Below are 12,866 nucleotides of genomic sequence, written 5' to 3' on the forward strand. Positions count from 1 at the left end.
TCCACCTGATTTTAAATGTATCTTCCAGTTAAAGCTTTTATTCTGCTTTTTTACACTTTCTCACCTCATACATCACTCCATCGCTCTCTGCTGTACATTTGTCTTTGTTCACCCCTCACTGGTCTGTCCTTTCATCTCTCCATCCTCCTGCTCTCTGCTCTAACACCAGCTACAGTGTCTGGCAGGCCTTCACACAATAAAACCCGTACAGTCTCCATCTTCTGGCTTCTCACAGTTTCTCCTTTCGTCTCACTCCAGTGGTGCAGTTTATGCTAAGAATAGCTTTACAGAGATTAGGGTAATGCCATTTATGAGGGATTAGCTGTTATCAGGTTGTGTGAGTGGCATACAGACAGAGTTTATGGCTGCTTTGTAGTCATTTGGAGTCAGCTCTGGCTCACATGTTGAAATGAGATTCACATCTTTTCATGGGATGCAGGACGGGAGGACCTGTGTGCATTTGTGTGTTGAAGAAGAGGGGGGTAATGGATAAAACACAGCGTCAAATCATCGGTGTGGTCCAGCTGTGATTTTGCTTTCACTGACAGACTCAGGTTGGTTCTGGATGAAGTACATACTGTATGCTGATTTCTGTAAAGGCACCAAATTCCGTCACTGAGGTTTGAGGTCAAGGTTTGCAGCAGAGCTGTAAAACATTTTAAGAGCAGCTGGTTCAAGTGCAAGTATTTTTTGTTGCTCATTTCGCTTTCAAAATGCAAAACACATTGACATCTTAATTGACTGAATTGTAATTAAGGGTAATTTCTGCGATATGGGAATGCAGAGAAGCCCACAGCCAATAAAGTGCTTGTTTAGAACGTGAGGAGAATAAACAAGAGTCCACACCACACTTAACATGTCATTTTCAGTGCGGAGAGAAAATGTCTTTGTTTCCCATTACCTTTCAGAAAATACATACTTGCAATGTTCAGGATGTATATTTATTATGGCTCCCAGCTGTGAGAGGTCAAATACCAGCAAGGAGAGGTCACAGGGATCCCCTACCTGCCCTGTGACTGCCTCTCTAATTGCTCCTCTTTCTCTCATTTCCAGAGCTTAATGGGGGCCGGGGGTTAGAGAGCTGGGGTCAGACGAACAGGGACTCCACCTTTCTCGCTCTTATAATCCTCAATGTTTGTCCAGGCTGCTCGTACATGTGTGTGTCGAGCACACGGTGTCACTCCACACCTCTCCATCTCCGAGTCTTCTCTTGGTCTTTGTGTTCTACATGTCAGCTCATATATTTTACTCCAGGGATGAAGAGGATTAGCTGCTTTCTTGCATGATTTTACTGTGGTTAGGCCTCACAAGCCAGGCCTTGATTTTATGGGCGGGTTTTGAGACAATGGGCCCCTGAGCACAGATATGCAAAAGGCCCCATCACATCTCCTTAACAAGTAAGACACACAGACTTTGTGGTTTTTGCCTCTTTTTTTGTGGGTTTGTGTTTCTTCAAGGTCATAATGGGTCTTTTTTTGGTTGTTTTTGTCCCCCTTTCCTCCTTTTATGTAGTTATTTTGTATCTCTTTACAGATTCTTTGTTTGTCTTTCCGGTGTTTTTGTTTTTCTTTAACCATTTTCCCACAAAAATAAGTATGTGTATGCAGGTTTTTCAAACACTGTAAGAATAAGTTAAATTAGGTGAAAGCTTCCTTTCCCATTGCCAGTAGCAAGTAGCAATAATGTTAGACGAGTATGCCTGTCTGTCCTTTTTTTTTCTGGTGTGTCATGTTTGACATCACTGACAGGCCAGAAAACAGGTTAGTAAACAGTAGAAAGCAGCATGGAGACCAGTGAAAATGTTACAGTGATTACTTTTTTTAATATCTGTTACTTATTCAGTCTCTCTTTCAAATTCAGTGCCAACTAAATGTTAAATGTGAGACCATTGCTTGGATGGAGATGGACGGTACTTTGTGGCAGCCAGTCATTGCAATGTTCCAGCAAAGGGGCTAAAATTAGTGCGTCCACCTGAATTTGGTATTTCCATTACTCCCAATCAGAGCTGGAGCAGATAAATACCCGTGACTATGGCAGAGTCATTTATCCCAGGAGTAAATGCCACATATAACCTTTCCCATTAAATAAAAAAGCCAGATGTAAGTGGGTGTTAAGGTTTTTTGGTCCAGTGAGAAACAAGCTTTTTTTGGTCATTTTGATTCTCTTTTGGCCCTTGGGCTTTTGCCCAGTATAGGCCCACTGAGTAAAATCCATGCTTGATTTGTTTCTCCAAATAATACATCTACTCAGTTAGTATGTGTGGATTCAGAACAATCAAGTCTATGCCAGTCTATTTTAAATGTCTTCACTTGTTATGGCATTGTTGTTATGGAGACTATAACGACAAACAGTACAGTCTCCTATGACGTTATCCACTGGCCAAAAGAGCAATCAGTGAGTGCCACGGTCAAAAGGGTGTGCCTCAGTTAAGCACTGAGGTCAGAGGTAATTATCCTTTTGAATATTTGAAGACAGACTCATTGCTTTTACAGTATAATGAACACAGTTATGCTGTACAGTATATACTGGACACCCAAAAAACTCTATCTTTCACTCTTTACATTTAAATACTTTACCCTTACGGCCACCAGTTGACATAGTTTGAAGTTAAAATGTCAAGGTGATAAGTCAGAGGTCTACAGTTCAAGTCCAATAAAACCAAGAGGACTGTAATTCTTTTGGATACTTTCAGTTGAACTGTTTGAATCTATTATTATTGTGACAGTATGGTAATCAGTGTGGACAGCTTATAAAAGACAGTTTCCTCACTATTCATGTCTTCTGTGATCCTCATGTCATGGAGGGCTTTTTAATAAGCACAAAGAGACAGTTTAAGTCTGTTAAAATGTGACTTGCACATCTATTCTGTGTGTGAGTGTGTGAGCATAATAGGTTTAGATTGCATGCTGCCTCTTTGATGTGAGAGGATGAATGACACAGATTAAGCTGTCAGACCAAAAACTGATAGAGGCCAGATGAGGCAGGATGACGAATCAAGGCCCCGGTAAAGCACTCAGGCAACTTGCCAAGCCAATAATGTGTGCATATGTGAGCTTGTGTGTGGATTTGTGGGTTATGTGTAAGTGGAAACCATGCAGAACTGTTTCAATTTATTCTTTATTAATTCTTAACAAGGAGGAATGTCAGGAATATTAAAGAGCGGCTCACTCGAGGAGGCTTCAGCTGAGTGGTGTTGACTTATTTATAGCTGAAACTCCTGTTTAATATCAGACAGCAAATTAACCTACCACCCACAAGCACACTTGAAAACACACACTCCCCCCCTCAGTTTCGTGTCCCTGTATGACTTCTTTATATCTGTCTATGATGTCATCAACTAACGAGCTCAAGATTTACTTTGTGCGTCACCATCGGGCTCTCATAAACAAGTTGTCACTGACACACAAACACAAGCACAAGCGTGCACACACACACAAACGCAGACACAACTTCTTGATAACGCTTTCTCAGCTTTCCCTTGCCTACCCACATAAACAAACTGGAATGCCAGCACACACACAGTTTGTTTTCTTTTTTTTTTTTACCACAGAAACACACATGCACATGTGTTACAGATTCTACTCACCACCTTCTTAATCTTCTGTCTTATATTAGCACACCCACTTAGATAAAGCATAGTCACTTGGTGTACATCATGATTTATTTTAACTGTCTCAAACGGGAGTGCACAATATTGGAATGTTTGCTAATATCCGATATAGCAACATTTTCCAGTTCATTTTAGCTGATTGCTAATGCCAATACCGATATATACACATTTTTTTCCACTTCATTGCAGAGATCATAAAGTCTCTCCTGTACTGCAATTAACATATTATTATGCCGGTAACATTTTATGTGGATAGTCAGTTAGTTTATAGAGTATTTGCAATATTTCATCAGCTTATTAGCTGAGATTCAACACTTCAACTGTTTGACTTTGTTTAATTTATATATCTATATGTTTACAACCAAATGTCATAAATTTGCTTATGCTGTTGAAGCGATAGGCTAGATGAAAACTATGTTACTGTGAGAGTTAAGATATTGCATCCTGATATACTTTGTTTTCTTATGTTACAGATAATAATACTTTTTATCTGATGTGCACAGACTAATACAGATACAGTTAACATTTGACTGATTGTTCTTTAATGACTAGTCCTTTTCCTTAAAAAGACAAATATACAGCTTTAATCTGAAGGAGCACATTGATTGCAAAGAACAAAACACTTAACAGAAACAAGCTTTCGGAGGGTTTGAGGGAGACTTGTGGTACCCATAAAACCCATTTTCATTCAGATATCTTGAGGTGAGAGTTCAAGCTACCCCTTTGGAAAGGACTGTGATAGTTGTTCCCCCACCAAAGTTTTGCCTAAATTTAGGGCATTAATTAGCTCCCAACCTGACAAGCTATGCCAACATGGTTGGTACCATTGGATGCCTTAGGGTGTCTAATTTCGCCATAACCCTCCTCGCTACCAAGCTTAAAAAAATGAGCATGCCACAGCGTTTTAAAGACATTCATGTCAGCCACTTATTTTCATTAGTATTTGTATAAAGAGGCCATGCACCCTGCTGGCCTCCATTTGGGGACACCTCAGCAAGTCTCAAAGAACTTCAGTGGATTCAAAGGTCCTTTGCTTGGCACAAGTGTAAACAAGCTGAAATAAGCTAACTACCATCAAGTGTGCTGGGGGTCAGAGGTCAGCACAATGAGGCTGGGATAAATACTTCACTCACTGGAGTTCAATGTCAGTTAGTTGCAGGGAGCCACTAATATAGTGTTTATGCTCACGTACACACAAACAACTTCAATTCTTTAACCTAACATCACTAAGATTCTCCCGCTGTGATGAATATTTCTTTCCTATGTTTTCTGACTTAAGTTCTCCTCCTTAGGGTCACACTAACAAATGTAGCAAATGAGAGGAAAAAATCAAACGCAGCTGTTTGAGGTCCTGGCCCACAGGTTGGGGGTTCCAGTCTGTCTCTCATGTCTGGCCACTTCGCTTCTTTGAGGCCCTTCTCAGGTCATTAAACAAGCCTTTACTGGCATGTTAAGAGTCCACCTGTGAGTCATCCAAGCCGTGACGGCAACTTCAATGTATAGCCAGGCACAAGGGTCACCGTTAACTAACAGTACCTCATATGACTGGTCAAAAACCAAATCTGCATGGAGACAGCCTCATACGTTGCTGGTATCTGCTTTGCTCTCGTAAAGTGCGCTGCTACAAAACACCGTGATGTTAACGATACACTAGCCGCCCTCATGGTGGTTCTGTTTCATCTATGAACTGACAGCAGTGACATTCATTGACCACAGTGGTGTTGTCACTCAGATCAGATGCCCAATAAAAGAGAAAGTGCTTTGGAAATGGGCCCTAGCAAAGGTAGGCTAATTGTTTTTGCAAGTCACAAGTCAGCCTTAAGTCTTTGTACTCAAGTCCAAAGTCAAGACTGACAAGTCTCAAATCCTAAAGTCATTATGCGTTCTTCATTATATGTAATGCCATTTTATCAACAGAGTAATGATATCTTACATTTACAAAAATCATGAATTCTTTTTAGGAAATTGTATTTACTTGTAAAAAGACAAGTCTGTTAGAAGTTGTTGCATCTCTATTTGTAATTTTCACCTGCACATTTTGCATCCTATTCATTTGTTGTTGACCACTGAGTAGTTTTTGTACTTGAAATGATCTTTTTATTATTTATTTTTCAACTGGTGCTCAGTAACATGACATTAGTTCGTCATAGTTCTCTCCTGCAACCTGACTGGATGCTGTGGGATTGATGCAAACAAAGTGGATTGGGGGAATAAAGTGTCCACTTGAAATGAAGGGAAATAATTAATTAATTAATGGTACATTTCTAAAATATTCTACTTTTAAATCTTTCAGCTTGGGGGAAGGTATCAAGTACTCTCAAGTCAAAAGACTCAAGTCCAAGTGTAGTCACGAGTCATTAGCTTTAATGTCCAAGTGGAGTTGCAGGTCTTTTTGGATTTTGTCAAGTGTAAAGTCATCAAATTTGTGACATGAGTCTAGCTGAAGTCCACAACTCTGGGGTCCTGGAGGCAAATCTGTGAATCCTAGGATAATGAAGGAATGACTTGCGCTACTCTCCCTATGAGTGGCGTGAACTCGTTGCCTTCACTGGTTGGATTAGTTAGGAAGATTGTCAGAGTAAGTCAGTCAGAGGCAGAGTAAGGAGGACCCTTTCCTCACCATCCTAGGATTGGCAAATTTATGTCCAGGACTTTTATTTATTCCTTACACTCTAGTGTAAGTCATGAAGAAGGCTTTATAGCTCTGTGGCAAATGACTGCGGCTGCATGTTTTTCCACACTTTCTTTAGATATAACTAAACAAAATTTCAATCCATTCTCAAGAAAGCTTAATGAGACTTTACTGGAAACCACAGCATGCCTTTGTATGTTTCCATTTCTGTGTGCAAATGCAAAAATAAAATCACACTGCGACTTGAGGGCGTGCCAGCATTTGTGGTTGGATTGTGGGTTTCTCCTGGAGGTATGTGGGAATATGTGCAACTGCTAAACCCTCCTGGCTTTCCCAACAATGTGACAGTTAGAGGGGGGAGAGCCAGTGTTTGATCCCATCAGCCAACATCTGGCCCTCAGGAGGAGCTAAAGTTAGCAGCACATGCTGATGTCATTAGCGTAAAATGGGAGTTATATTCACAGAGCCATGACCCTCACAACATCCCAATACTGTGAAAGTAGGAGAGAGGGAGGAAGAGAAGTGGATGAATAGTGTGAGGATTTTAGGATGAAGAGGGGAGAGGATGGATAATACATCTGGGTGGTTATGTAAGTGACTAATATTGATGTTCTTCAATAGTTGAGCCAGATCTTTCATGGCGGCTTATATCTGCTGATGGACTGTTAGAATGAGATGTGAGAAATGGACGAGGACAGGGTGGATCAAAGCTGCAACGAAGCTTGTTAGGATTTAATCAGTTCCACACACCCAGAGCTGCTGGCCACATCTCTCCAATCAACTCCACAGTGAGCTCCAGAGATGGCTACCAAACGAACATTGGTAGGCGACCATGTTTCGAGGACCACCACCTCATCAGAGACTTGTGGTTCTTCTGAGGTTTTCTTTGGAACCTGGATTTCCTCACTGATTTCGTCGACCATTAGACATGTGCTAATGATTAATAAATTGCTGTGGTCAGGATGCTTTGAGTACTGAGGCCACTCTGATATGATAATGCCATTATTAGATGTGGGTAAATTCGACCCTTGGGGAAGTCTTTTATTTGGTTTAGGCTTCCATGTTGGCTAAAGTCATTACTTTCCATTGAAAAGAAGCCAATGAAGCAGAAAACCTCTTACTAAACATTTCAGCAGTCCTATTTCGGTAATGAAAGCTGCACAGAATCCATAGGATCCATATCAAGTCACTCTCTTTGACCTTTGTTCTTTGTCTCCACTGTAAAGCATTTTGTTCGCGGCCTTCTCACAAAGCTCATTACAGTGACGTAATTCACCTCTGACCCCCTGTCCTCATGATCCCAGCCACACTATACCTCCTCAATGACTCTCTGGTCCCCTCTCGACCTTAATTTATCCCTATCTGCGTGGCAGCATGTCCTTCGAAAGTGACACGTGAGGGTTCAGACACATGAAACTATTCGTTTGTGCTTGGCTACCCAATCTCAGGCTGCTCTGATGGGTTTCAACTAAAGAGGCCAGGGGCAGGAGCAGGGGCCGCAGTGCATGATGCCTGTGATCTGCCCTGGGAAACAGACGAGGTTATGATGCCCTTGTGACCCAGGAGTGTGGGGATCGCACGGGTCAATGGGGTTTCCCCCCCTTGTGGATACATGAGTGAGAAAGGAAGAGATTGGAAAAGCGCACACAGGAAAGAATGCATTCCAATCAAATTCCATTAGCTTATCATTACTGCCATTACCGTCACTATCTCCAACATGAGCAGCATGGGATGTGAGTGTTGTGGTGCTTACCTGTGGAGAACAGTGTCATGTGAAATTTCTGTGGTGATTATGTAAACTTACTATCACTTTTGAGAACCAACCTCCTAGATGCTTAACCTGTCCAAAATACATATGTATGTATACATATATATAAAAACTGTATTTAATTTTTTGAGCTGTGACTTTGGTTTAGGTCTTCTTTTGCTTTCAGATTATTGCTATTCTTGTTTCCCACAGTTAATCAGCTGTTTGAGTCAGAGGACAATAGAATTTTGAGACTGGGGGTGGTTTGATGAGAAATTGTCTTATTCATGGGCGGATTATGAGGCAATGGGCCCTTGGGCCACATCACCTCCCTCAGATATGAGCAAGACAAGTTCACTTCATTTATCCTGCATAGCTTTCTTATTCCACTCACTTTTTCCCATAAGAGATATATTCAGATATACTGTATACAAAATTATTAATGCTATAATGTGACAACACTGTTAAATTTTCTTTGGTAGGCTACAGTGAACAAAATTTTAACACATCACTTCTCCCATTTTTGCTGGTTTAAGTTACAGATCTAAGACTTTTTCATGCACTCAATAGATATATTTCTCTCAAATTTTGTTTGTTAATCGGTCTGTGTTAGTGAGCACTTTTCGATTTCCATGATAATCAATCTATCTGACAAGTGTGGCATTTCAAGATCCTGACTTAACTGCATCAGTAGCCCACTATACAGGTGTGTCTTGGGCTGATCACAACAAAAGGCTAAAATGTGCGGTTTGATCGCACAATACGTTGCAACAGATGCCTTAAGTTTTGTGGGAGCGTGCCACTGGCGTGCTGACCGCTGCCTGCAAATTCAGGGAAATTACATTCGAGACTTTTTATTTTAATCAATCCAAGGTACCACAGTAATGATGTTGTTTAATCAGCATCTTGATATGCCACATCATATCAGCCTATCCTGGAAAAAAGGGAAGTGCTCATTAATAAAGATTTTTAACAAATTAGCAAACAAAATTTGAGAGAGATATATCTACAGCATGCATGACAAAAGTCTAAAATCTTAAACTTGTGAAAAATGAGGGCAAAGACAAACCTGATACGTTTAATTTTTTGTTCAAGTTCTCATTATGCAGCAAAATAGCCACTATTAGGCCTACAGATTACAGGGAAGGCTGCCTCCGGTTATTTTTGTACTTTTCTCTTGCTTTTCTTTTCTTTTCGTGCAAGAGTGTGTGACTTTTGTTCACTGAGTGGACATTTTAAAGCTCTTTCTTTTGGTCTGGTCTTTCTTCAGTCTGTCTCAAAGCCTCAGGTTGCTGTGAGACGCTCTCCGTGCCGTCGGTGGGGCTTTACGTCTTCGTCTCCTTGACAACTGTTGCCGCGTGCAACGCTTACACACCAGTAGTTAACTTTCACTGAGAAACCGAGATTTCACAAGTTCGTCTCGACAGTATTTTATTCATGTAGAGGATACTTTAAAGATCCGTTACAACTTGATGTAGACTTTAAAACAAGGTAACGTATGTCAAGAGTGTTTTTTTCCCTGTTGTTTATAAAATTAAAATAGCAAACGTTTGAGCGCTGGTGATGCGCTAAATGTGCTAACAGCTAGCACTAGCTTACTACCTTACGTTGGAATGTCGTTTTACTAGTTTGTTACCCTTTGTTAGCGTAAGCTAACGCTTGTCACTGTAACTTAGTGTGCAGCAATTTGCTTGTGAATTATGTTGGTTTCTACTCTTCTTTTTAAATATAACCTGAGCTGTGTCTTACTTATGGGAAAATTAAATTAAAAATGAGTTTGTTAGGTTCTTCCATGGGCTATTTAAAGTCTATGGGTGCTCCTAGGACAGAAACAAATATGGGTGGAATGTAACTAAGTACATTTACTCAAGTGCTGTACTAAAGTATGAATTTGATGTACTTTTGCTTTACTTGCATAATTTTACATTTCTACATTTATCTGACCACAGTTGTTACTTTACAAAGTAAGACTTGTGCATTAAAAAAACATAAGAGATTATAAAATATGATGTTTTGCTATAAATTAAATTACCAAACAGTTTATACTAGTACAGCTGCAATTATTAGTTGATTAATCATTGCATCTGTGATTCACAGGAAATTAACTGCCAGTCAGTTGATATACATTGAAGAATTTTTCAAATTTATCAGATGCTTTTGAGTTTTGGGTTTTGTTTTGGGCTTTTTTCAATTTTGTTTATAGTTTTATACTTTCTTTTGTTTTTAATTTTTTTTTTGATTTTTTTTTCTATCTTTTTTATTTTTAAATAATATTGAGTTTGGGGGTGTTTTTTCTATTTTGTACAGATAATTTGGATTTTACAAAATATTTTTCTTCTTAGTTTTTAAATTTGAATTTATGGGGTGTTTGTTTTTCTAATAATTTTTGAGTTTTTTGATTGTGTGTGTGTTTATTGCATTGGGTACTTTTACTTTGAATACTTTAAGTACATTTTCCTGATTATACTTACGTACTTTTACTTAAGTACCATTTTCAATGCAGGACTTCTTTGTAAGCAAGTATTCTCACAGGGTAGTATTTGTACTTTTACTTAAGTAACAGATCTGAATATTTCTTCTTCCATTGCTGTAATGTAAATATTAACTTATAGTTGGCAACTGCATTTTGCACGTAACATAAAGTATTTTGAGGAAATAGTCCATACTGCTCAGATTATTTTAGAAGCAGCTGAAATTATTAAATCCAGGCTCCATTGTTGCCACATAAATTATTTTTTTCTCCAAGAGGATGGCAACGAAATATTTGCCTGGTTTTGGTGTACTGGTGCCTCGTCCCCCCAGCAAACCTCCAGAGCTCAAGCCTCCAGCTCCAGGTCACAGGTGCAAACTCCCTCCAATCAGTAAATGCTCTGTGACTGAACAAAAAGGCATCTACTCAGATATCGTCACTACATCCAAGTACCAGGTAAAAGCCCAATGCATTTGATGCTTCTAATTCTGACTGACATTTATGAAGCCCATGACACCCAAATGTTGATCTTCTGTAGTTCTCTGACCAAAATCAAAAGTAACTGTTTATTGACTAGCCTTGTACAGCGGGACCTGAAACCCAGCAGATGACACAGGGCCTTGTTGAAAAGGATAACCATGGACCTGCTGAACAGCTTTCACAGACTTCTTACTTCTGCTGTGGTGGAGATAAACCCAAGGTCCAGATACCTTACCAAACCATTTCTGGCCAGATCCCCCGCAAGTTAGCGATAGAGAGGTATGCAGTGTTTGTTTGCACCATGTATGACAGAAGCGGATGATTCATCTAGTGTTGTAGAGCTTTGATTGCATTTCCCACAGTGAGGGTATTCCATATACTGTGTGTCAAGATTCACTGATCATGCGCTGAAGTAAGACGCTGGATTCCATTATATGATACATATTTAATGGTTTTGTCTTACTGTACATTAGCTTGTTTATTGAGGTCCACGAGTCACTTTATTTTAACAGTCTGTTTTAAAATGTATTTTTATTGTTTTATATTGTTTTCTCATAGACTTCGAAGGGAATATTCAAAGTTAGACTTTGAACAGCTCTTGGCAGAAAAAGGCATATACTCCAGTCTCCTAATACCAAGACATCTGAGCAGCAGTGATGAGCATATGACTACGACAGACAATCCTGTATCACCCTATCTCCCTCTGGAGGTGAGTCAGTTACTGCTGCTTTTTTTCTGTGGCATTTTGGTTGCCTTTTACCATTACATCCCATATTTTGGGGAACAGCACAACCAACACTCATTTTTCCTATTTTTCGCTTTTAGATATTTGACAATGAGGAGTATGACTGCAGGTCTCCAGAGGACTGGCTTGCTCTGGGCAATGTTGAAGGATCACCTGATCGAAAACCTATTCCTGCAAAAGCCCTGCTGCCTATAGAAGACAAGATTCCTTCCGGTAAAATGTCAGAGTCATACTGTGTCAACAGAGATAGACATTCATTTCTGTTCTTTGACGATTACTCTCTTCTCTCTCTTTTGTGAAGAGGACCCAAAAAGCTACCCTCTGGAGTACAACTGGCATTTAGTTGGGGTTCTTGACTATTGCAAAGAGAAATGCCAGTACCTGGTTCAGAAAGTCCACCAGGAAAGCAAACGGACAGATGACGAAGGAAATCCTATTTTGAATGCAGAACACAAAAAGAGGAAATATTGTGGTTGGTTTCATGTCTTTGCGCTGTAATGACACAGTATTATCTTATCTTGTCCTCGTTGTTACCAATTGTTATATTGATCATATGTGTATGTCTTCCATCTCCCGGTGTTTTACAGAAGAAAACTCCATGCGAGCGGGCACTCAGTTCTGGGTACCCAGGATCCGATTGTTATTCAGTGCTGAGGACCCACGAGTCTTTGTTGAACGGATTCAGTTTGCCTTGTGTTTGAGGAAGGACACAGAAGCCCTGCTTCTTTACCACTTGTCTGTGGATTGCATGCCCATCTGGAGGGGAACACCATCTCTTGATACCCGCAGTCTCCAGCGTATCAAAGGACACACCCTTTCAACCCCTGGGCTTCGACTGAAAATGTGAGTAAAGCCAGTGTCATATTACTGCTGTCACAATCCACTTGTTCAATATGACCTACTTGATTAAAGATCCCTCTGAATTGAAATGTGAACTAACAAGTAGGGTGAATAAGGTGTCTAAAAAATATGTAATGTTCAGTCTAGAGAAGTGTATAGAGGATCTGGAGAAGGAGGTCAAACTTGAATACGACTGTACAATGAACCGCATGAGCTTTGATAAAGTAGTGATGAGCCACCCTGAGGAGTTTTCACACATCACCCTGCCACAGAGGGATCCTGAGAATGTACCGCAAAAAGGTAAGACAGTTATACATTTCTTTGAGTCAGTGGTGTCAAGAT

At 40.0% G+C, this 12,866-nt stretch overlaps 1 protein-coding gene across 1 annotated transcript in view; it reads left to right on the forward strand.

Moving 5' to 3' along the window:
- Positions 1-9,440: 9,440 nt before the first annotated feature.
- dnah1 (dynein, axonemal, heavy chain 1) overlaps positions 9,441-12,866 on the forward strand; it is a 37,118-nt gene continuing 33,692 nt past the window's right edge. Inside the window, 8 exon segments of the mRNA XM_042502941.1 lie at positions 9,441-9,480; positions 10,736-10,915; positions 11,037-11,218; positions 11,498-11,648; positions 11,765-11,897; positions 11,986-12,156; positions 12,272-12,527; positions 12,667-12,824. Of these exon segments, the coding sequence (XP_042358875.1) occupies positions 10,739-10,915; positions 11,037-11,218; positions 11,498-11,648; positions 11,765-11,897; positions 11,986-12,156; positions 12,272-12,527; positions 12,667-12,824 (1,228 nt within the window). The 5' untranslated portion in view covers positions 9,441-9,480; positions 10,736-10,738.

The sequence above is a fragment of the Plectropomus leopardus genome, chromosome 2 (genome assembly GCF_008729295.1).
Source record: "Plectropomus leopardus isolate mb chromosome 2, YSFRI_Pleo_2.0, whole genome shotgun sequence".
NCBI classification, from domain to species: Eukaryota; Metazoa; Chordata; class Actinopteri; order Perciformes; family Serranidae; genus Plectropomus; species Plectropomus leopardus.